This window comes from Pan troglodytes, chromosome 1 (assembly GCF_028858775.2).
Source record: "Pan troglodytes isolate AG18354 chromosome 1, NHGRI_mPanTro3-v2.0_pri, whole genome shotgun sequence".
NCBI classification, from domain to species: domain Eukaryota; kingdom Metazoa; phylum Chordata; class Mammalia; order Primates; family Hominidae; genus Pan; species Pan troglodytes.
In genome coordinates this window covers 118,618,380-118,644,910 of record NC_072398.2, presented here as the reverse complement: position 1 = coordinate 118,644,910, position 26,531 = coordinate 118,618,380, and the positions used below count along the sequence as shown (strand labels likewise).

General features: G+C 38.0%; 1 protein-coding gene across 32 annotated transcripts in view; it reads right to left on the bottom strand.

The window, feature by feature from the left end:
* ST7L (suppression of tumorigenicity 7 like) overlaps positions 1–26,531 on the bottom strand; it is a 96,295-nt gene that overhangs the window by 25,604 nt on the left and 44,160 nt on the right. For 22 of the 32 annotated variants that reach the window (XR_001708897.3, XR_010152778.1, XR_008539908.2 and 19 more), the window contains 2 exons: positions 6,759–6,909; positions 1,480–1,572 (listed from right to left, as the gene is read on the bottom strand). The exons of 2 other annotated variants lie outside the window; for them this stretch is intronic. Coding sequence is in view for 24 of the 30 variants with exons in the window: in XM_063798255.1 (XP_063654325.1) it covers positions 1,480–1,572; positions 6,759–6,909 (244 nt within the window). In the remaining 6 variants the exon portion in view is untranslated. Of the gene's footprint in view, positions 1–1,479; positions 1,573–6,758; positions 6,910–22,723; positions 23,308–26,531 lie in introns of those variants that run through there. 8 more of the 32 variants (XR_010152770.1, XM_016925616.3, XM_063798232.1 and 5 more) reach the window with 3 other exon arrangements.

Sequence of the window (26,531 nt, the reverse complement as noted above, 5' to 3'; positions counted from 1 at the left end):
GTGGTTCACGCCTGTAGGCCCAGCACTTTAGGAGGCTGAGGCAGGTGGATTGCTTGACCCCAGGAGTTTGCAACCAGCCTGGGCAACATGGCGAAACCCTGTTTCTACCAAAAATACAAAAATTAGCCGGGCATGGTGGCATGCACCTGTAATCTCAGCTACTCAGGAGGCTGAGGCACAAGAATCGCCTGAACCCAGGAGGCGGAGGTTGTAGTGAGCTGAGATTGCGCCACTGCACTCCAGCCTGGGCGAGAGTGAGAATTGGTCTCAAATAAATAAATAAGTAAATAAAATTGGGTCTTCCAATCCATCAACATGGAATGTCTCTCCATTTATTTAGTTTTTCTTTAATTTCTCTCAGCAATATTTTAGTGTACATGTCTTAAATTTCTTTCGTTAAATTTATTCCTAAGTAGTTTTTGTTGCTACTATGATTGCTATTGTTTTCTAAATTCAATTTTCAGATTGTTCATTACTAGTATATAGATATATAATTAATTTTAGTATATTGATCTTATATTCTACAACCCTGTTGAACTCATTTATTAGTTCTAAGAGTATTTTTATGGATTTCTTAGGATTTCCTACATAGAAGAGCATGTCACCTTTGAATAAAGAGAGTTTTACTTCCTCCTTGCCAATAACGAGTGCCTCTTATTGCTTTTTCTTGCCTGGTAACACCAGCTAGAACCTCTAGTACAATATTAAATAGAAGTGGTGACAAGAGATATCCTTGTCTTATTCCCGATCTTAGGGGGAAAGCATTCAGTCTTTCTCCATTAAGTATAATGTTAATTGTGGGTTTTTCAGGGATTTTTTTTAAATCAGGTTGAGGAAGTACCCTTCAATTTGTAGTTTACTGAGATTTTTTCTTTTTATCTTGAATGAGAGCCAGATTTTGTCAAATGCTTTTTCTGCATCTACTGTGCTTTATTCTATTAACTATGGTACATTACATTTTCAGATGTTAAACCAAACTTGCATTTGTGAGGTAAATCCCACTTGGTCATGGTATATAAGCCTTTCTGTATGTTGCTGGATTCAGTTTCCTAATATTTTGTTGAAGATGTTTGTGTCTATATTCATAAGGGCTGTTGTTTTATAGTATTTTTATATCATATCTTTGGTTTGGTATCAGGAAAATACTGCTCTCATCAAGTGATTTGGGGAGTATTTCTTCCTCATTTATTTTCTGAGTTTGTGAAGGATTGGCACTATTTCTTTTCTAAAAGTTTATAAGATGACAGTTCTTGTTAATATCTTTAATCTTGGTGTCCTTTGTTGCATCTAGCACAGAGTTTTGCTCAATAATTATTAGGAAATAAATTGAATTATACAACTACATCCCAGAAGTGGCTAAAATAGTATTTAAACAGTGTCCTGAATTTAAACCAAAGGCATTTTTAAAATGGAGAATACCATGACAAACAATCTAAACTTACTACTTTTAAGTTTAAGAAAACTAAAATATTTACTTACTAGGTAATAGCTCTCTATCAGCCGTCTCTGTGCAGCTGGGATAAGGGTAAAATAGATGTCCTTTCTCTAACGGGTATGGAATCATTCTAAAAGCTGAGGAAAAAAAAGCATGTGTTGATACTCAATTCTGTCTCATTTACCATCCTATATTTGGAGACAAATTTATATAGAAATTTCACATACTATTTTATTTTCTTTTTTTAGTGAGACATTTAGATATGAGAAACAAAGTAAGCAAAAGAATAAATAAGGGGAAGGATAAGATTTATTTAGATAATAGTGAATGGTCTAGTCTGGCTGGAGTAAAACTATAGGGAGTGATAGATGAGACTGGCTGGGTCCTTCTTTGCTTCATTCAGTCTCCTCATTACAAACACAATTGATAATTCCAAAGCAGAATTGATAATTCTGCCCCTTACAGAAATCTTTATATAACTGGGATGTATATAACTGTTGTGGCCATTACTATTGGCAACCTAAAATAGTTTTCAATGGCTCCTAACTTCACATGTGAGTTTCACCAAAGCTTTCTATGAGCAGATCTTTTTTTTTTTTTTTGAGACAGAGTCTTGCTCTGTTGCCCAGGCTGGAGTGCAGTGGCGTGATCTTGGCTCACTACAAGCTCTGCCTCCTGGGTTCACGCCATTCTCCTGCCTCAGCCTCCTGAGTAGCTGTGACTACAGGTGCCCGCCACCACACCTGGCTAATTTTTTGTATTTTTAGTAGAGGCGGGGTTTCACCGTGTTAGCCAGGATGGTCTCGATCTCCTGACCTTGTGATCCACCCACCTCGGCCTCCCAAAGTGCTGGGATTACAGGTGTGAGCCACCGTGCCCGGCCTATGAGCAGATCTTAATCTAGATCAGGGGTCACCAAAGTATGGCCCTTTGGCCAGGTCTGGCCCACTATGATTTTATAAATAAAACTTTATTGGAACATAGTTATGCCATTCATTTACATATTGGCTAAGGCTGTTTTCATGTTACAAGAATCAAGTAGCTGTGAAAAAAACTGTATGGCCCACAAAATCTAAAATATTTACTATTTAGCCCCTTGCAGGAAAAGTTTGTCCACCCCGATCTAGATTATCACCAACTCCTGTGGATTTATTAAAGAAGAAATCTTTATTGATCTATTCCATTAGCTAAGTACATAAATCTTTAACGTTGTCAATAGGTTCTTGGAAACTGTGACTTTAAATGAAATGTCATATAATAAAACCAATTTTACCATAGGCTAACTGATATAAACAAGAGTTAAGTTCCTTGGTCACAAAACATCACCAAACTTCTAAATAAAGATCCAAAACACTTCTTATATTAAACATTGAAATAAATGTGAGCTATACATACATTTAAGAAAGATTCATAAAAACAGGATCATTATTTACCCAATTATTTTAGTTCAGGGTCAAGCATGGCCAGAGCCTATCCTGGCAGCCCGGGTGCAAGGCAGGAACCCACCCTGGACAGGACACCATTCCAGTATACCACTCACACACACCCCCACACTCACTCATACTGAGACAATTTAGATACACCAATTAACCTAATGTGCACATCTTTGGGATGTAAGGGGAAACCCACAAAGGCATGGGACTATCTTGCAAACTTCACAAAGACAATGGCCCTGGCTGGAAATCTGTTTTTTTTTCCCCCTGATCAACATTATAATGAAATAATGTTGAATGAAACAACATTATTTAAGGGCCTGCTGTAGTCATCAAAATTGCGATAAGGTTTTTGTTTTTCCTTTCGTGTTTGGCTCTATAAACTTTTGTCGCAATTTAGACTTTATTTATTTATTTATTGAGACAGAGTTTTGCTCTTGTTGCCCAGGCTGGAGTACAATGGTGTGATCTCGGCTCACCACAATCTCCGCCTCCCAGGTTCAAGTGATTCTCCTGCCTCAGCCTCCCAAGTAGCTGGGATTACAGGCATGCGCCACCATGCCCGGCTAATTTTGTATTTTTAGTAGAGACGGGGTTTCTCCATGTTGGTCAGGCTGGTTTTGAACTCCCAACCTCAGGTGATCCGCCCGCCTCAGCCTCCCAAAGTTCTGGGATTACAGGCGTGAACCACCATGCCCAGCCTAGACTTTATTTTACCACAATAAGAAGTAGTTATTTGTCCAAAGTCATAGAGTAAATTAGTGATAACACTAATAAATCATTGATCATGATTCATGAAATACAGTATAAATCATAGGTGGTTGGGCATGATGGCTCATGCCTGTAATCTCAGCTCCTTTGGGAGGCCAAGGTGGAAGGATTGCCTGAGGCCAGGAGTTCAAGACCAGCCTGGGCAACATAGCAAGACCTCATCACTACATAAAAAGTAATAAAAGAAAATAAAATCATACACTTATTGAAAACCTATTTGCCAAGCAGAATGTCAGGCAGTGAAGACATGCACAAAATGAATGAGACAGAATATCTGCTTTTGAAAAAAAGAAAAGATATTCATTGAGTATAGACTTAAAAAAAAACAAAACAAAACAAAAAAGAATATCTGCTTTTGAGGAGCTTATGGACTACTGGAGAAAAAGCAAAAGTAAGTTGAATTACTCAAAGACATTTGGTTTCTCAAGCACATAATCCCAGTTTTATCAATCTTTTCTTTAAACACACACACACACACACACACACACACACACACACACACACACACACACATATATATTAGAGAGAATCTTGCTATGTTGCCCAGGGTGGTCTCAAATTTCTGGCCTCAAGTGATCCTCCCGCCTCAGCCTCCCTAGTGGCTGGAACTACAGGTGTGAGTCACAACACTTGGCTCATCAATTTTATTTATATTGTCATTGTCAAGCCACAGTGTCTGGCCTTTAGCAAATGGTTAATGCAGAGGTTCCAAAATTGGTTCAAGATAATTTCACTTGTTAATAGTGAGTCCAAACAACTTAAAAAATTTATGTTCTGATAATTTAGCAGCAATTTGGAAAAAAATGCACATAAATTTAAAGAATCAATAAATCAATTTTCTTATTTCATTTTTAAATGACCATAATTTCTTACTAATGAGATATAGGTATAAGCCTATTAGACACTGTACAACTTCTCAAAACTTGGAATCACATTGGACACTACCATTCTCATTTCCTATATCACATTAATTTTTGTGTGGTACTTCTTTTAATCAGAGCAACTAACAAAACTCCAGCTTTGCAAAGATATAATGATATTGAAAGGAATGGAGAATGATCTAATGTTGAAACTGTGAACTGTCTGGAGCTAATAGTTTAAGTGATATCTGACAGATGTTGAATTATTCTTATTATTTTTGAGACAAGGTCTCACTCTGTCACCCAAGCTGGAATATAGTAGTGCCATCTCGGCTCACTAAAGCCTTGACCTTTTGGGAGGCCTCAGCCTCCCAAAGTGCTCAAATTACAGGCATGAGCCACCATACCTAGCCTTGAATATTGTATTGTGTTTCCATTGAAAATTAAAAATGTTCTACAGCACTCTTGTGAATTGCTGCAATATCCAAGGTGCCTCAGAGTAGTTTGGGAACTGAGGAACCAATTTTAGTGAATAAGCATTGAATTTATTTTTGAATTTTTACTGATAGCTGTGGTGTACTTTTCAAAAGAATTATGTGAATCCTATTGGTAAAATGTTTTAATTAAGCTTCTTTACTTTCTTGGTGGTTACAAGAAGCAACAATTAAAGAGATTGGGTAGTTAGTTTAAAACAGTCCAATTTATTCTCCAAAGAAGATATATAAATGGCCAATAAACACATGAAAAGATGTTCAACATCACTAATCATCAGAGAAATGCAAAACACCACCACAATGAGATTCCACTTCACATCCATTAGGATGGCTATTATTTAAATAAAGAAAAATCCCAGAAAATAACAAGTGTTGACAAGGATGTGAAGAAATTGGAACTTGTGTGCCTTGCTGGTGGGAATGTAAAATGGTGCAGCTGCTATGGAAAAAAACACTACTGAGCTTCCTTAAAAAATTAAACATAGAATTTTATGATCCAGCAATTCCCTTTCTGGGCATATACCCAAAAGAACTGAAAGCAGGAACTCAAATAGATATTTGTACACCAATATTTGTAGCAGCATTATTCACAATAGCCAAAAGGTAAAAACAACCCAAGTTAAATGGGTATCTGTTCATTAACAGATGAATGGATTAAAAAAAGTGATATATACATACAATGAATTATTCAGGCTTAAAAATGAAATTCTGATGCATATTACCAATATAAATGAATTTCGAAGATATTATACTAAGTGAAAAAGGCCAGACAAAACAGAACAAAAATTACGTAATTCCACTTATATGAGGTACCTAGAGTAGTCAAACTCATAGAGACAAAGTAGAATGGTGGCTGCCAAGGGCTAGAGGGAGGCAAGACTGGGGAGTTATTATTTAATGGGTATAGAATTTCAGTTTGGGATAATGAAAAAGTTCTGTAGATGGATGATGGTGATGTTCGTACAACACTATGAATGTACATAATGCCACTGAACTATATACTTAAAATAGTTAAAACTAAATTTTATGTTGTATATATTTTACAATAAAGAATAGGTTGATATTAGTTATGAAGAAAATAGTTTCATATTGTATACATCGGAAAACAAAACAAAACAAAAAGAGACCAATTTTTAAAATATTAGAATAGCTCAACCACATTAAAAAAGTTGTAAGTCAGGCCAGGTGCGGTGGCTCACACCCGTAATCCCAGCACTTTGGGAGGCAGAGGTGGGCGGATCACGAGATCAGGAGATCGAGACCATCCTGGCTAACACGATGAAACCCCGTCTCTACTAAATATACAAAAAATTAGCTGGGCATGGTGGCAGGCACCTGTAGTCCCAGCTACTTGGGAGGCTGAGGCAGGAGAACGGCGTGAACCCAGGAGGCAGAGCTTGTGGTGAGCAGAGATTGCGCCACTGCACTCCAGCCTGGGGGACAGAGTGAGACTCCGTCTCAAAAAAAAAAACAAAAAAAGTTGTAAGTCAAAGGGCCAAGTTTTCATTTTCTTTCCTTACAAATATGTAACTTAAATTAACATATGGCAGAATACCATAACAATTTCTCATTCTGCTTTTGTGGGATCAATATAACATTATGCATTTCTACCAATAAACCAAATATCTCATCACTAATTTCTATTTGAAACCAATCTGAACGACAAATCCTTATGGAAACCCAGACAATCTCATTTAAAAAGACTGCCTGTGAATTCAATGAATAGTTAGAGAGATTAGTGTTACTTTTGGAAAAGAATACTTACTGCCTTCCCATGTACACTCTAACAGATTAAGAGCACCTTCTATTCGTTTCCAGTGCTGAAGATGAAAGAAAGCATAGGCAATTGCTTCACTATCACCCCGTTTCAGAATGTGTTCTGGAGGTAAAATTAAACTTTTCATCTCTAATAAATACTGAAAGAGTAACACACAGACACATATACACACAACAGAAAAAAGAAAAATTAAATTGTGTTAAATTCAAACACCCACAAAAATGTAGATTCAAAGTGTTAGAAAGTTAAACTGATTTTTAAAAAACTAACTGAAATGACATGAAGATACTGATAACGTGTATAAAATGCTTATATACGCAAATTATGAAAACCAGAATATTTCTATAGGTAAAAATAAGGTGATAAATGGCATATGTGTGGCCTGGCTAAATACAAAATGGAAACTCGAGCTGAGAAGATGTGAGAGTAGATATTTATTTTTCCAAAAAGGAGTTAAATGTAAAAATTACACATTTTTTATTTTTAAAATTCATTTATTTTAAATTTTTAATTAAGCCATTTCCTACTGAAAGGAAGAATATAAAAATTATGAAATCCAATTTTGGAACAATATTTGTGCAATTCTTTTTTCTCTTATTTACATTTTATAGGTGAAAGAACTTAATTGTGGAAAAGTTCAATTAAATTCATATTTACTAAGTTCAAAGCACTGTGGTTGTTAGGGAATACCAAAGAACGCTTTGCCTGTTCTGTGGAGCTACATAATGCAATGGAAAAGACAGATTTCTTAAGTGAATAATTATAACAAGACTACGGTGAGTACTTTATTAGAGGTATAAACAATGTACAAGGCCGAGTGCGCTGGCTCACACCTGTAATCCCAACACTTTGAGAGGCCAAAATCGTGAGGTCAGGAAATCGAGATCATCCTGACCAACATGGTGAAACCCCATCTCTACTAAAAATACAAAAATTAGCTGGGCCTGGTGGTGCATGCCTGTAGTGCCAGCTACTCAAGAGGCTGAGGCAGGAAAATCACTTGAACCCGGGAGGCGGAGGTTGCAGTGAGCCGAGATTGCGCCACTGCACTCCAGCCTGGCGACAGAGCGAGACTCTGTCTCAAAAAAAAAAAAAAAAAAAAAAAAAAAACACAAAGAAAAGAAAAAAAAAGGTGCAATACATAGGAATACAGATAGAGGTATTAATTTTTTTAATTTAGTTTTTAAATAACAGCCTTTATTGAGATATAATTCACATACCTTAGAATTCACCCATTAAAGTATACAATTCGAGGATTTTTAATATATTCAGAGATATGTGCAACTATTGCCAAAGTCAATTTTAGAACATTTTCATCACTTCAAAAGAAAATCTTGTACCCTTTAGTTACAACTCACTTCTCCCCTAGTCCCCCAACCCCCTTAAGCAACTACTAACCTATCTTATATCTCTATAGATTTGCCTATTCTGGATATTTCATACAAATGGAATCATTTTGTGACTGGTTTCTTTCACTTAGCATAATGTTTTCAAGGTTCACCCAGTTTGTAGCATGCATGGTACTTGTGCCTCATTTCTTCTTATGGCTGAATAATACTGCATTGTACATATGGTATATATGTTCTGTTTATCCATTCATCAACTGACAGATATTTGGTTGTTTTTAGCTTTCGGCTATTATGAATAATGTTGTTATAAACACTTGTGTATAAGTTTCAGAATGAACATATGTTTTTGTTTCTCTTGAGTAAGTACCATGGAGTAGAACTGCTGAGTCATATGATAACTCTATGTTTAGGAAGTATTATGATTTAGAGGCTAGAAATAAACCACTTGATGGGATTTGACTTGATATTTACAGATAGGTAGAATGTGGATGAGTGGACTGGGGAGTGAGGAGAACAGCAGGAGGACATAAACAAAGCACAGGGCCATCTTGAATAAAGGCACTGAACCAAGAGAGCATACTGCAGGATACATTTAATGTGCCTATTAAAGAAGTTATAGTTTTCTCTCAATTCTTCTTCAGATATGAACCTAAATTTTATCTTAAACTCCTAATGAAAATACTTGCACTAATATTATCATTTATAACAAAAGCAGTGTAATCACAGTTACTATAGCAATCAAATGTACTTGTTATATGTAGAAAGATACAAAGTTAACTATCTGTACAGCATCTTTACTATTAGTCAACTTAAAACCTTTAAAAACTTATTTAGTTAGCTAAATACTATCTCCAAAGACTGAGACCAGAATGCACTTGCCCTTCTAGAATAGGTTTGAAATTACCTCTTTGGTTCCAAACAATTTGATATCAAATTATGTGTCATAAGATACAAATTATGTGAACTTCTCTTATAAAATATAAAAAGAGAAACATTCCAGAGGTGTCTCAAAAGATACACTCTCAGATTTCAAATTCTAGTTCCTCAGGTTGTTATACAAACTAACGGGACAACAGAAATTAAAGAGCTGAATTTGTGAAACACTTTGTAAAACTGCTACAAGCAATAAGACTCTAGGAAGACTCTTAAAAACAAAAAGCTGTAGTGGTTTCAAAATTTAAGCCTTAATTTATTTAATCAATATACATGTACTCCTCATATTATATCTAAAATAATTTTTTGATTTATGAAATGTACCTTTCCAACAATTACTAAGTTTAGTGCCCATCTTTAATTACTCTTACTCTTGATGTCTTTGGCTCTGTTCTCAAAGTGTAAGAATATAGTCTGCTCATCAATTTATTTTACCAGATGTCACAAACTATGAGATTATTTACTAATCCAGTTTGGGGACTTAACATTTCCCATTCAGTTTCTTAAAGGAATGCAGTAGAGGTTGTGTCCTGGTCAAGCAAAGCCCATTTGATGCCTGGTTGGGTTCTCTCCCCTTAGTGCTTTGGGCCTATATTCAGGAGGGTAATATTCTTTCTAATCCCCTCTAATCCTTGCCCATTTTTTTTAAAACACAGTAAAAGATCACTCGCACCAGGCGGCTGTGGGAAAATGGACTCAAATAGCTGACCTCTGACATGACTCCTTATGTTCTTTGCAAGTGCACTAAGAGCTTCTTCAGTAGGAAGCAAAGAAAATGTGGCAATCACAGTGGAATTGTCATAATAAAAAGAATACTGAGTTTTCAGAAGAAAACTGCATAATATTTAAACCAGGTTCTTTCTATTAAAATTCTGTTTCATTTCACAGACAAGAGACAAAATATCCCAAATCATTTTCAGTGAATTTTAGAACTCCGAAGCCTTAAACCCCAACATGTTAAGTATTTAGTATATTCGTAACCATTTAGCAAATGTAAGCAAAGATATTCAGTTAACAATTATTAAGTAAAGCTTATATTACAAAAAATATCAATTTGATGTGTCAAAAAATACTTTTATTTATTTATTTTTGAGACGGTGTCTTGCTCTGTTGTCCAGGCTGGAGTGCAGTGGCTCAATCTTGGCTCACCAGAACCTCTGCCTCCCAGGTTCCAATGATTCTCCTGCCTCAGCCTCCCGAGTAGCTGGGACTACAGGCACGCACCATGATGCCAGGCTAATTTTTGTATTTTTAGTAGAAACGGGGTTTCACTATGTTGGCCAGGCTGGTCTCGAACTCCTGACCTCGTGATCCACCAGCCTCGGCTTCCCAAAGTGCTGGGATTACAGGCATGAGCCACCACGCCTGGCAAAAAAAAAATACTTTTTTAAACAGCAACTATATACCTAAATTTTTACTGTTTAATAATCTGAGTGATAATTCAGGTGGTAAACACACATGGCATACTTATTAAGAAATTATACTTCAAGATTTTATATTAAAAATATTTTCTATTTAATCATTTTAAAAATCTTCCTTGGCTGGGCGCAGTGGCTTACACCTGTAATCCCAGTACTTTGAGATGCCAAGGCAGGTGGATCATGAGGTCAGGAGTTCAAGACCAGCCTGGCCAAGATGGTGAAACCCCATCTCTACTAACTATACAAAAATTAGCCAGCCGTGGTGGCGGGCACCTGTAATCCCAGCTACTCGGGAGGCTGAGGCAGATAACTGCTTGAAGCCGGGAGGTGGCAGTTGCAGTGAGCCGAGATCGTGCCACTGCACTCCAGCCTGGGCAACAGAGCAAGACTCCATTTCAAAAAGAAAAAAAAAATCTTCCTTATGCTAGCTTATTTTTTATTTAAAATAATTATTTGTTATTGATTATTATTGGTGGTCCTACCCACCAGCAAATATCCTTTCCAATTTGACTTTAAAACAAAGCAATTTTTTGGGCCAGGTGCAGTGGTTCACGCCTGTAATCCCAGCACTTTGGGAGGCCGAGGCAGGAGGATCACGAGGTTAGGAGATCCAGACCATCTTGGCTAACACGGTGAAACCCCGTCTCTACTAAAAATACAAACAATTAGCTGGGCGTGGTGGCGGGCGCCTGTAGTCCCAGCTATTTGGGAGGCTGAGACAGGAGAATGGCGTGAGCCCGGGAGGCGGAGTTTGCAGTGAGCCAAGATCGCGCCACTGCACTCCAGCCTGGATGACAGAGCGAGACTCTGTCTCAGAAAAACCCAAAAACCAAAAAACAAAAACAAAAAAGCAATTTTTCAATTCCTGATTAGACAGTAAAATAAAAGTTGATCCCCAAAATATAAGAGAAAAATTTCAATTTAAGGAAAATGTATATAAATTATAAGATTATTTATTTTATCTCCTTCACAAACTGCTACTCAGGAATTTCCACTACCCAGCATAGGCTGTAACTTATTGCACTATAAAAACCATATCCTTAAAATTCTACTACCATGCCTAGCATATTACACTAAAAGCAAGTATTAAAATACTTATTGGCCAGGCGCGGTGGCTCACACCTGTAATCCCAGCACTTTGGGAGGCTGAGACGGGCAGATCACCTGAGGTCAGGAATTTGAGACCAGCCTGGCCAACATGGTAAAACCCCATCTCTACTAAAGACACAAAAAATTAGCCAGGCATGGTGGTGGGTGCCTGTAATCCCAGCTACTTGGGAGGCTGAGGCAGGAGAATTGCTTGAACCCGGGAGGCAGGGGTTGCAGTAAGCCGAGATCGTGCCATTGCACTCCAGCCTGGGCAACAACAGCAAAACTACATCTTAAAAACAAAAACAAAAAAAAACTTATTAACTGAGTTAATCTGATAAATACAGCTGAAATGTCTTCAAATTCATATTTATATTCTAGTTTTTACCAAAGATATATTTTAACTCTCTGGGAAAACTAAAACCAAATACAAAAACTCTGCTACCCAGACTTTAATTTTCTAAGAAGAATATAAAAGATTAAAAACTGACCGATGATTTTTTTCAGTCTTTTTTTTCTGCTTAGTAAAGTATATGCTCAGTGTACAGAAATGGAAACATAACAGAGCTAAGTAGTAGAAAATAATATGTTTGAAGAATAAAAAAATAAACTAAAGACAGGGCATGGTGGTACATGCCTGTAGTCCCAGCTACTCAGGAGGCTAAGGCAGGAGGATAGCTGGACCTCAGAAGTTTGAGCTCCCTGCCTCAAAAAAAAAAAAAAAAAAAAGACAATAATCTGATTTATGTTTGTCTGGATTTCTTTTTCTATGCATAATACATTTTGCACCTCCCTTCCTGTCTCTATACAGATCTAACTTTTTTTTTTGGAGATGGAATTTTGCTTTTGTTGTCCAGACTGGAGTGCAATGGCGTGATCTCGGCTCAGTGCAACTTCTGCCTCCTGGGTTCAAGCGATTCTCCTGCCTCAGCCTCCTGAGTAGCTGGGATTACAGGCATGCACCACCACACCTGGCTAATTTTGTATTTTTAGTAGAGATGGGGTTTCACCATGTTGGTCAGGCTGATCTCAAACTACTGACCTCAGGTGATCTGTCTGCCTTGGCCTCCCAAAGTGCTGGGATTACAGGCATGCGTTGCCCGGCCAATCTAACATTTTTAATTGTTGTATGATATCATATTTAAAGCTGAGTTATTTCATAATATAGTAAATACAGTCATGGTAAAATCACACTGTCATCTTTAAAAGGTAAAAAAATGGTATTATTAAGCAAAACTTGTAAAAATAGTTACGTAAACTAGCTTAAAAATTTCAAGAAATGATGCTTCTAAAACTTTACTTTTTTTTTTTTTTGAGACAGGCACTCACTCTGTCACTCAGGCTGGAGTGCAGTGGTATGATCATAGCTCACTGCAGCCTCGACCTCCTGGGCTCAAGCAATCCTCCTGCCTCAGCCTCCTTAGTAGCTGGGACTGTAGGTGCAACCACCACATTTGGCTAACTTTTTAATTTTTTTTGTAGAGAGAGGGTTTCACTGTGTTGCCCAGGCTGGTTTCTAACTCCTGGGCTCAAGTGATCCTCTCACCTTGGCCTCTTGAAGTGCTGGGATTACAGGTGTGAGCCACTGTGCCCAGTCTACTTTCTTTAACTTAGATAGACTTTTAAAGCAATGCAGTTCCAAACTACAGATATGTCTGTTTCCCAGTGTTTACTGATTGTCTATATAGGCTAGGAAGAGTGTTGGACATTAAATGATAAGTAAGACAAGTGCCCTGCTTTTGTTCAGAGGGAACTATGGGAGAAACATACAAACAGACCAATTAAAAAAAAAGATATGATGGAGATACTGAAGGAACAGAGAAGAGAAAGCTGTTATCTCTTCTTGGGAAAACTAGAAAAAACTCCTTATAAAGGAGACAACAGATGAGCAGGGTCTTAAAGAATGAGTAGAAATTTGCCAGGTAGAGAAGACAATGGCGGTGAGGTATGATGAGGCATGACCAATCCAGGGAACGGTGACAATGGACATAATGAGCAAAGCAGAACTGGCAAAGAGTAAGGCTGGAGACAGATACTGGCCCAGAATATGAAGGGCTTTTATAGGTGTAATACTGAAAGGTTGGTCCTTATCCTGTAGGCAATCGGGAACAAGCAGAGGTCTTTTAAGACTTGCTATTTAGGTAGATAACTCTGGCAATAGCTGGAATGGAGAAGGGCTGATGGCAGAAAGATGAGTGAGGAATCTGTTTTAATAGTCCACACAAGACATGGTAAAGTATTTGAGATTCTTTCTATGTCTATCTCTATGTGTTTAGAAATGCGTACAAAATGTGGGCCAATATATACACCAAACAGTAACAGGTGGTTACTTCAGAGAAGTAGAATTGGGAGGGAGAGAACAGGAGATTTCCACTTTGTAAAAGTCTGAAGAGTCTGAATTTTTAAAAAGTACCTATTACTTTTGTTATAATAATAATAATATATTTTTTAAAGTACAGGTAATGAAGGCAAACAAGGGTCAGTGACAGCGGGGATGAGATAGATGGCTAGATCTGAAAAACATTTCAAAGGTTATAATATGAGTTGGTAATTTGGAAATGGCGGAGGTAAGGGTTAATGAAGAGGATAATGAAGCCATAAATCAAAACATAGAAATAAATGAGAGGCAGTTTGGCAGTTTGAAGAAAGGACTTAACAAATTTTAAAAATTCTGTTTGAGACACATTAAAGTGTTTGAGGTACTTAACATGTGATTTCCACAACCAGATGGAAATGCTAAGTCTACAGACAAAGAAAGAAGCCAGAGATAAAAGACACAGATTTGGAAATTATCAACAAATAAAACATAGCTGAGGACACAAACCAAAGCTAGGACCTAATATGTGCTATCAGACCTTCCATATTACCTCTGACTCAGCCTATTGTGTCTGTAATGAGAAACTGCTTGGGACAATTTTAACTAGCATTCAACTATGAACAATACATTCAAATGAGTAAAACAAGAGAATTTAGCCTGTTGCTTTTCACTAAAAATATAATTATTAAGGCTCCTTTGGAAGCTATGGTTAAAAAGACATAATGATGTATGGTCTAGTGGTTTCTTTTATGACTCTAAAGCCCTATGTATGCTTACACTCAAATTTACTTTAATTTTGAACTGCTTTGATCTTTATAATTTATCTTTAGATTACTTTTTTCTATTACTTTGTAAATCTTACAACAGCTTTTGACCAAAAGCAATATAATTCTGACCTGAAGTAACGATAATGCTTTATAATCTTCCTCTTAAAAGCAGAGGTTAAAGAAAAATCTCTCTGAAGGCATCTGAAATTAAGGTACTTTGCTCTTGATCAGTCATGCACACAAAGAACCAACTTATCTCTGCAATTAGTTTTCTCAGTGCACATTCTATGAGATTGGACAGGCAGGGCGAATGCAGAGTCCACACTGGTATGTATTGGGGGAGACTAAAGACAGTTCCCAGATAGAAAATAAACAGAACTGCTATGTGAATAAACTGAAAGAAAACATAATACTACCTAACAATTTCAGGAGCCAAATAAAGTGACTTATACTGAAGGGAAAAGGAAAGGAGGCTGGAGAGGGCATTGCTACAAGAAAACTCCTTTCCACATCATCCTACAGAGCCACACCTCAAGATATAAGCATTTCATATCTCAACTCTTCTACTTAGGCCACAGTACAACATAAGGGAAAGGCAAAGGTTTCATTGTGCTCTAAGTTTGGGTCACAGACTTCAACACTTCTCCTTTGCTCTCTTTACCCCTGCTATGCCACTCGGAATGTCAACTGAGCACCTGTTTCCCTTTTATCTTTTATATATGCCGGTGCTATGATATAAGTAGTTTAGCCAGTGAAATGCAAGTCTGCTGCTAAAGAGCTACTATCAGCTGGGCGCAGTGGCTCAGCACTTTGGGAGGCCAAGGCAGGTGGCTCACCTGAAGTCAGGAGTTCAAGACCAGCCTGGCCAACATGGTGAAACCCTGTCTCTACTAAAAATACAAAAATTGCCCAGGTGTGGTGGCGGGTGCCTATAATCCCAGCTACTTGGGAGGCTGAGGCAGGAGAATTGCTTGAATCCAGGAGGCGGAGGTTGCAGTGAGCCGAGACTGTGCCATTGCGCTCCAGCCTGGGCAACAAGAGCAAAACTGCATCTCAAAAAAAAAAAAAAAAAAAAAAAAAGAGCTACTATCTTCTAGGGTGGATAAGACTTGTAACATTCTACGGGCTTCCATTTCTGATCAACCAGAACAGATTTTACTTTCTATGTATCAATTTATTTTTAAAACTTCCTGTGCACTTAAAAGTCTCCAGGTATAGTCTACTTTCTTGGCAGCATAACATTAAAAGCAGTTTTATTGTAAAATAAGAAATAGTAATTTTTATTTATTATTATTATTATTATTATTATTATTATTATTATTATTTAAGATGGAGCTTTGCTCTTGTTGCCCAGGCTGGAGTGCAATGGCGCGATCTCGGCTCACTGCAACCTCTGCCGTCCAGGTTCAAGCGATTCTCCTGCCTCAGCCTCCCAAGTAGCTGGGATTACAGGCGCCCACCACCATGTCCGGCTAATTTTTTTTTTTTTGTATTTTCAGTAGAGACAGGGTTTCACCGTGTCGGCCAGGCTGGTCTCAAACGCCTAACCTCAGATGATCCAACCCATCTCGGCCTCCCAAAGTGCTGGGATTGCAGGCGTGAGCCACCGCGCCCAGCCAAAATAGTAACTTTTAAATGCTACAGATAGCGAATTTCTAAATATGTACTCCAGTTATAAGGATTTACTAAACACACTTTTGTTATTGTTTTGTTTCTTACTGCTCTACTTTACTCTTGCCCTAAGGGCTTCTTCTGTAAGACACAAACTGTTTTCAGGGTATTGTAACTAATTCAAATTAGTTATTACCTAACTATTACATTATGAGCTAATTCAAATTAGTTAATTCCTAACTGTTTTCAATATCTTCACCATTACCTCATCTCAACAAAGGAATCCCCCAAACCTTATACATTCTAAGGCTACAAACACTAAAATAACATCCACAAAGAAACAAACACTGAACAACTCAAAGAAGATGGGCCAGGCACAGTGGCTCATGCCTGTAATCCCAGCACTTTGGGAGGCCAAGGTGGGCGGACTGCTTGAGCCCAGGAGTTCGAGACCAGCCTGGACAAATGGCAAAACCCCATCTCTACAAAAAATACAAAAATTAGCTCCGTGGCATGCACCTGTAGTCCCAGCTACTAGGAAGGCTTAGGTGGGAGGATCACTTGAGCCCACCAGGATGAGGCTGCAGTGAGTCATGATCATGCCACTGCACTCCAGCCTGGATGACAGAACAAAACCCTGTCTCAAGAAAAAAAAAAAAAGGTACAGAAATAAAGTGACAACCACCATGATAATCAATAATAGCCTGACACTCAGACACTGTGTTAAGCACTTCACATACATTATCTAATTTCATCAGAAGGCATGATACTTTTACAATGCTTTCCATGCTAAGTCAAATTCTTTTTTCTTTATTGAGGTATAATTTTAAATACATAGATCCTAAATATGCGGCTTGATGAGTTTTGACAAATGTAGACAAGTAATGCCCAAATCAAGACATATTTTCTTTTATTTCTTTTTCTTCTTCTTCTTTTTTTTTTTTTTGAGACAGAGTCTTGCTCTGTCATCTAGGCTGGAGTGCAGTGGCGTGATATAGGCTCACTGCAACCTCCACCTCCTGGGTTCAAGTGATTCTCCTGCCTCAGCCTCCCAAGTAGCTGGGACTACAGGTGTGTGCCACCATGTCCAGCTAATTTTTTGTATTTTTAGTAGAGATGGGTTTTCACCATGCTGGCCAGGCTGGTCTCGAACTCCTGACCTCGTGATCTGCCCTCCTCAGCCTCCCAAAGTGTTGGGATTACAGGCATGAGCCACTGCGCCTGGCCATCAAAACGTATCTTCTTTCACTCCAGGAAGTTCTCCTTTCTAGTTAATGAATGTCTCACCTGACCACCTGAGGCAAACAGTGTTTTCATTTCTACCACCACAGATCACTTTTTGCCTTTTCTTGAACTTCACATAAATGGAACCATTCAGTAAGTACTTGTTTATATGTCATATTTTTGGTTTCATTCATGTTTTGCTTGTATCAGTAGGTCTTTTTATTGCTGAATACCCCTGTATTGTAACTTACTTATCTATTTACCTATTGAAGGACATTGGGATTGTTTCTAGTTTGGGGCTATTATAAATAGAACTGCTATGATATTCATGTTCAACTCTTCTTGTGGACATATGATTTCATTTCTCTTGGGTATATACCTTGGAGTAGGATTGCTGGATCACAGGTTGAAGGATATATTTAATTGTATCAGAAATTGCCAGTTTTCCAAAGTGGTTGTACCATTTTGTAATCTTAGCAGCAGTGTATGAAAGTTCTGACTTTCACATTCTTACTGACATTTTATCAGTCTTTTAAATTTTAGTCATTCTGATAGATGTGAAAGTATTACTTCATGACTTTATATTGCATTTCTCTCATAACTAATGATGTTGAACATCTTTTCTTTTTTTGCCTGCTTCATTTTACCTTCATATGAACATCTCTTTATGTGTTATTGGACATTCCAATATTTTCTTTTGTAGTATCTGTTCAAGGCTTTTGCCCATTTTTTAATATTGTGTTTTTTATATGTATATATTTTGGATATGAGTCCTTTGTCAGATAAACATATTACAAATATTTTTTCCTGTCCATGGCTTGCCTTTTTGTCTTAACACTAACATGAGCAGACTTTAAAAATTTTGATAAAGTTCAATTTGTAATTGTCTTCTCTTATAATTGCCTTCTATGTCCTAGGAAATCTTTCTTTACCCCCAGCTTTCAAAGATAGTCTTAGATGTTTTGGTCTAGATGTTGTATAGTTTTGGTTTTTATATTTAGATCAATGACACATTTCAAATTAATTTTTGTGTATGCTATGTGAAAAAAATTCATGATTCCCTCCCACCACATTTAGATATCCAGATGTTCTAGTACCATTTGTTGAAGTTCCATTTCCCCATTGAATTGCATTGGTGCTTTTGTCAAAAATCAATTGACAGTATATATGTGAATGTTTTGTCACATATATGACAGTATATATGTGGATCCATTCTGTGATTTTGTTTTTTATAGTAATTATTTTATATTTGAATATAAAATAAAATTTAGAAGAATTCAGCTATAGTATGCTTACTTTAAAAATCATCAATAAAATATTACAGCAAGCCATTGTTAGATCTTAAAGTTGGGCGATATTATTCTAACTGATGTGTGAAGTGTCATACCAACAATAGTTACATCTATAGTAGATCACTGACACTCAGGGATCTAACGTTTACAATTTCTACTCTTTGTGGGAGCTCCAAATACCCATGATGTATAGCAGGCATCATTTTGCTAAGGCACAAATTTGAATAACATGCTTTGAGGCTTGTGCACACATGTGAATGATGTACCTAATGAATACATCTAGCAGGCTCTTTAGCATCTGTATCTCAGCAAGGTTTGTGACCCATTCTCATGTTTACATTTCATAGGTGAAAATACATGTAATAGTGGCATTTTCAAATGTGGATATTCACAATGGTTCTGGATCACATTAATCAAGAGTGTCAATGGTCTACTGTAATAATAATTTTTTTTTTTTTTTTTTTTTGAGACGGAGTCTTGCTTTGTCGCCCAGGCTGGAGTGCAGTGGCATGATCTCGGCTCACTGCAAGCTCTGCCTCCCAGGTTCATGCCATTCTCCTGCCTCAGCCTCCCAAGTAGCTGGGACTACAGGCGCCCACCACCATGCCTGGCTAATTTTTGTATTTTTAGTAGAGACGGAGTTTCACCGTGTTAGCCAGGATGGTCTCGGTCTCCTGACCTTGTGATTCGCCCGCCTCAGCCTCCCAAAGTGCTGGGATTACAGGCATGAGCCACTGCGCCTGGCCAATAATAATGTTAAAGAATACCTTATAATAAAAAGATAAATAGAATACCTTTAATTTAAAAAACAAAAAAACAACAACAAAAAAACAAATTTAGGCCAGGCACAGTGACTCAAGCCTGTAATCCTAGCACTTCGGGAGGCTGAGGCAGGAGGATCCCTGGAGCCCAGGAGTTTGAGACGAGCCCGGGCAACATAGGGAGACCCTGTTTTTTATAAATATAAATATATATATATATAACAAAAATTTAAAAATATGCAACTTGAACATATATCTGTCCAAAGAAAAAACACAAACAGCCAATAAACATATTAAAGTGATGCTTAATATCATTAGTCATTAGGGAAATACAAAACAAAACTACAATGAAATATCACTTCATACCCATTGGGATAACTATAATAAAAAAGACAGATAATAATAAGTGTTGAGACAAATGTAGAGGAACTGGAACTCACACATTGCTGAGGGAATGTAAAATAATGCAGTTACTCTGCAAAACAGTTTGGCAGTCTCTCAAAAAATTAAACAGAATTACTTGTGATCTACCAGTTCCAATTCTAGGTGTATACTTGAGAGAATTGAAAAATTTATGTTCACACAAAAACTTGTACATGAATGTTCATAACAGCATTATTCATGCTAGTCAAAAAGTGAAACCAACCCAAATGTCCATCAGTTGAATGTATAAACAAAATGTGGTACAATGGAATAGTATTCAGCCATAAAATGAAGGAAGTACTGACATATGCTACATTATGCTAAGTGAAAGAAGTCAGACACAAAAGGCCACTATTATACGATTCAATTCATATGAAAGGTCCAGAATAGGCAAATGCATAAAGACAGAAAGTAGATTAGTGGTTGTGAGGGACTGGGGGGTGACTACTAACAGGTACTTCTTTCCAGAATTAAATAGTGGTAATGATTTTACAACCTTGTGAATATACTAAAAACCACTGAATTATATCCTTTAAAAGTGAATTTTATAGTATGTAAATTATCTCAATAAGAAAGACAGTATCAGCTGGGCGCAGTGGCTTACGCCTGTAATCCCATGACTATGGGAGGCCGAGGCGGGCGGATCACGAGATCAGGAGATCAAGACCACCCTGGCTAACATGGTGAAACCCCATCTCTACTAAACATTACAAAAATTACCCGGGCGTGGTGGCACGCACCTGTAGTCCCAGCTACTCAGGAGGCTGAGGCAAGAAAATCGCTTGAAACCGGGAGGTGGAAGTTGCAGTGAGCCGAGATAGCACCACTGCATTCCAGCCTGGACGACAGAGGAAGACTCTGTCTCAAAAAAAAAAAAAAAAAAAAACTATGAAACCATTTGATGGTTGGATAAGAAAAGTATGATACCAGAATGAATGAAACAGAATGCAGTGGAATATTTAGAATATATGAAACAATTTCTACTGAAAATAAAACTGACAATTCATATAGTAGCTGAAAGATAAACAATCGTTTTTGTGTTTGGCAACTAAAAAAAAAGTTCACTGAATCAAAGCCATAGCTAAATAATGAAGAATAAGTCAAAAACCATGAACACATGCTGTTCTAATTTTTTTACTGTGGTACTATCAGTTACGATACACTGAAATTCATTTAGTAGAATAAAAAAGCTATAGAAGCTATCAATATTAATGAAATACCTAAAAGCAAATTCATTGCTTGAAGAAATTTATATGATCTTTCTCTATTGCACTTCTAATAGTTTCCAGCTTTAACAAATTGCACAGCTCTAGACCTACAGCCATTTCTGTTGTAGTTATGTGGAAAGTTGCCAAAAATATTTCCCGCTAAAACAGCTTTATCCTTTGTCATTTTACTGCTAAGATGCATACAACCATTTGTATAATAAATTTGTGAGAATAAAAGCTGTGTGTATATATATATATATATATATATATACATACATATATTTGAAATGTCACTGTTCCTTAGGTTGAATAAGTTATTGTGACTCACAATTGAAGTGTGAAGAAGAAAACCCCTAAATCCCTTTATGTTTGCTTGCTTCCAGCTGACAGTCAGGAATAGAGACCATAACAGGAGAAAAAGAGGGTCTGTACATACTTCATCAATTGTAAAACCCTAGCAAAAACAGCCAATCACAAATTCCAGAGCTCTCCCAGTTCATATAACATCAATGTTATTTAAGTGAGATATTATTCAGGTTGGTGAAGTTTAAAACTTCTCCAAAAGTTTTGGCTCACAAATCTTCTCCAAAAGTGGTGGCTCACGCCTGTAATCCCAGCACTTAGCGGGGCCGAGGCAGGTGGGCCACTTGAGGTCAGGAGTTCGAGACCAGCCTGGCCAACATGGTGAAACCCCATCTCTACTAAAAATACAAAAATTAGCTGCACGTGGTGGCGCATGCCTGCAGTCCCAGCCACTTAGGAGGCTGAGGCAGGAGAATCGCTTGAACCCGGGAGGTGAAGGTTGCAGTGAGCCGAGATCAGCCCACTGCACTCCAGCCTGGGTGACAGAGCAAGACTGTCTCAAAAAAAACAAATTCTTCAAAAAAACCTTAATAATTATTGTGTTTCATAACACTCGGCTTAAAGGGTCTATCTACAAACAATAATATAAGTTTATAGCATCACTCACTTAGCTGGATATTTTGAAATAGCTGAATTGTCAACTGCTTTGATATTTAGTTGAGGGGAAAATGGGTAAATTTCTACCTATAAATAAAAATGACATTAAAATGTTAAAGTGTATATGTGTGTATGTATATCTATCTATCTATATATCTATATAGTTTTATTTATTTATTTGAGACAGAGTTTCGCTCTTGTTGCCCAGGCAGAGTACAATGGCACGATCTTGGCTCACTGCAACCTCCACCTCCCAGGTTCAAGTGATTCTCCTGCCTCAGCCTCCTGAGTAGCTGGGGTTACAGGCATGTGCCACCAGGCCTGGCTAATTTTGTATTTTTAGTAGAGATGGGGTTTCTCCATGTTGGTCAGGCTGGTCTCGAACTCCTGACCTCAGGTGATCCACCCGCTTCGGCCTCCCAAAGGGCTGGGATTACAGGTGTGAGCCACCATGCCCAGCCTATATAGTTTTAATGAAGCATACTTTATATATCCCAAAATTCATGTTTGTAACTATAGACATATCTTGGACATATTGCAAGTTCACTTCCAGACCACTGCAATAAAGCAAATATCAAAATAAAGCAAGTCACACAAATTTTTTGGTTTCCCATGACATATAAAATTTACTTTGCCCAGATCCACCAGAGGAATCACTATATATGGGACCTACGGCCTTACTAAATGTATTTCTGAAATAATAGGACTTCCAAGTCAAAATGACTTCTTGATCTGTGGGCTGCAGAATGGCTGTTGTGTTAGCAGGTGTGGAAACATTAATCTCCTTGTACATCTCCAACAGAGCTCTTGGGTGACTAGGTACATTGTCAATGAGCAGTAATATTTTAAAAAGAATCATGTCTCAGCAGTAGGTCTCAACACTGGGCCTAAAATAGTGTTTAAACCATGCTATAAACAGATGTGCTGTCATCCAGGCTTTGTTGTTCCATTTATAGAGCACAGGCAGAGAAGATTCAGCATAATTCTTAAAGACCCTAGGATTTTTGGAATGGTAAGTAAGCACTGGCTTCAACTTAAAGTCACCAGCTGCATTAGCCCCTAAGAAGAGAGTCAGCTTGTCCTTTGAAGCTTTGAAGCCAGGAACAACTTCTCCTCTCTAGCTATGAAAGTCTTAGTTGGCATCTTCTTCCAATAGAAGGCTGTTTCATCTACTTTGGAAATCTGTTGTTTCTCAACATGAGCAAAGCAGAAAAAAGAAAAAGAGGAAAAAAAATTTAAAGAAAATCTTTTGTTTATTATATCTACCTTCATGGAATAAATATAACTCTAAATCAAAGATGAAATTATAAACAAATTAGAAAATATTTTGGGCCAAGGGAGGTGGCTCACCCCTGTAATCCCAGCACTTTGGGAGGCTGAGGAGGGAGGATGCTTGAGGCCAGGAGTTCAAGACCAGTCTGGGCAACATGTGGAGATCCTGTCTCTATTTTTTTTTAAAGAAAATATTTTGAACTAAATTATGTAAAAAATGTTGCTATAGTATGCAGTTAAAATTGTGTTGAGAGAAGTTTCTAGATTTAACTGGGTATATCAGAAGAAAAACGAAACTTACAGAGTTAAGTACCTATGTGAGAAGACACAGGAAATTAAAATAAAATAAACTCAAATTAAGTTGAAGGAAGGCAATAAAGAGCAGAAATGAATGAACCAGAAAATAAATAGTAGAAAAAACCCAACAAAGCCAGAGCCAAGTTCTTGGCAAAAACAAGTAAGATTGGCAAATCCCTAAAGAACCTGATCAAGAAAAATAAAACTAGCCAAGCTTAGGAATTAAAAAGTGGGGCCAGGTGCAGTAGCTTATGCCTGTAATCTCAGCACTTTGGGAGGCCGAAGCGGGCTGATCATCTGAGGTTGGGAGTTTGAGACCAACCTGACCAATATGGAGAAACCCCGTCTCAGCCGAAAATACAAAATTATATGGTGGCGCATGCCTGTAATCCCAGCTACTCAGGAGGCTGAGGCAGGAGAATCACCTGAACCCGGGAGGTGGAGGTTGCAGTGAGCCGAGATCGCGCCATTGCACTCCAGCCCGGGCAGCAAGAGCAAAACTCCCTCTCAAAAAAAAAAAAAAAAAAAAAAAGAATTAAAAATTGAGTATTACAACTAATGCTGCAAATACTAATATGGCAATAAAAGGATTTTATGAATACCTTATGTCAATACATTTGAGAATTTTGATGAAATAAAGTTTTAGAAAAATACAACTTACCAAAAACATAAGAAACAAAAAATTTCAATAGTTATGATATGCTTAGAAATTGAATTTGTAATTAAACTATTAAAGAAATGAAATTTGTAACTCAAAGTCTTCTCACAAAGAAAACTGAAGAATCAGATGGCTTTAATAACAAATTTACTAATCATTTAGGGCAGAAATAATTCTAATTTTATACAAATTATTCCACAGAATAAACAAACAGGGACCACTCTTTAACTCATTTATAAATCCAGGGCCAGGCATATGTTTGCTCACACTTGTAATCCCAGCACTTTGGGAGGCTGAGGCGGGCAGATCACTTGAGCCCAGGAGGTGGAGGTTGCAGTGGGCCAAGATCGCGCCACTGCACTCCAGCCTGGGCATGAGAGCAAGACCCTGTCTTCTTTTTTTTTTTTCCTGTTCTTTTTTTTTTTTTTTTTTTGAGACGGAGTCTCACTCTGTAGCCCAAGCTGGAGTGCAGTGGTGCGATCTCGGCTCACTGCAACCTTCATCTCTAGGACTCAAGTGATTCTCCTGCCTCAGCCTCCCAAGTAGCTGGGACTACAGGCGCACCCCACCACACCCAGTTAATTTTTTTGTATTTTTAGTAGAGACAGGGTTTCACCATGCTGCCCTGGGTGGTCTTGAACTCTTGAGCTCAGGCGATCCACCCACCTCGGCCTCCCAAAGTGCTGGGATTACAGGCGTGAGCCACTGCGCCCGGACTTTTTTTTTTTTTTTTTTAATGAGACAGAGTCTCACTCTGTCACCCAGGCTGCGGTGTAATGGCACTATCTCGGCTCACTGCAACCTCTCCCTCCTGAGTTCAAGCAATTCTCCTGCCTCAGCCTCTCGAATAGCTGAAGAGTCTGTCTTAAAAAGAAAAAAAAAGCCAGACGCGCTGGCTCACGCCTGTAATCCCAGCACTTTGGGAGGCCGAGGCGGGCGGATCACAAGGTCAGGAGATCGAGACCATCCTGGCTAACACTGTGAAACCTCGTCTCTACTAAAAATACAAAAAATTAGCCAGGCGTGGTGGCAGGCGCCTGCAGTCTCAGCTACTTGGGAGGCTGAGGCAGGAGAATGGCATAAACCCGGGAGGCAGAGCTTGCAGTGAGCCTAGATCACGCCACTGCACTCCAGCCTGGGCGACAGAACAAGACTCCGTCTCAAAAAAAAAAGAAAAAAAATCCATAAATAAAGAAAAAGTACAGATCAAAAACATAAAGGGAGGAAATAAACATAATTAATAAATAAGAATACAAATGAATAAGAATAGTGGTTACCTTTAGGTAGGAAGGGAGGTTGTAATGGGAAAGGGTAGTCAGGTAGGCGTCTGTGGGTTGATAATGTTCTGTTTCTTGATCTCGATAGTTTTCAAGCATTTACTTTGTAATAAATCATTAAGATGCACATTTTTGTCTCATACACTTTGCTGCATGTGTAGTAGAACTCATAATAAGAAGTTTACAAGGCTGGGCGCGGTGGCTTATGCCTGTAATCCCAGCACTTTGGGAGGCTGAGGCGGGCGGATCACAAGGTCAGGAGATCGAGACCATACTAGCTAACATGGTGAAACCTCGTCTCTACTAAAAATACAAAATAATTAGCTGGGCGTGGTGGCGTGCACCTGTAGTCCCAGCTACTTGGGAGGCTGAGGCAGAAGAATCGCTTGAACTCTGGAGGCGGAGGTTGCAGTGAGCCAAGATTCTGCCACTGCACTCCAGCTTGGGCGAAAGCAAAACTCTGTCTAAAGAAAAATAAAAGTTTACAGTACTCACTCCTTATCCTCAGGACATATGTTTTAAGACTCCCAGTGGATATCTGAAACCACAAATAGTACCAAACCCTACGTACACCATGTTTTTTCCTCTAAATATATGCCCATGATAGAATTTAGGCACAGTAAGAGACTAATAACAATAACTAATGATAAAATAGAACAGTTATAACAATATGTCAATCTTGCATTTGGGGTCACTATTAAGTAAGATAAAGGTTACCTGAACGCAAGCACTATGATACCATGACAGTCGATCTGATAACCGAGTTGGCTACTAAGTGACTAATGGGCGGGTAGCATAGACAGTGTTGGATATGCTGGACAAGGGGATGAGTCATGTACTAGCCTGGATGGAGGGGGATGGTGTAAGATTTCATCAAGCTACTCAGAACGGCATGCAACTTA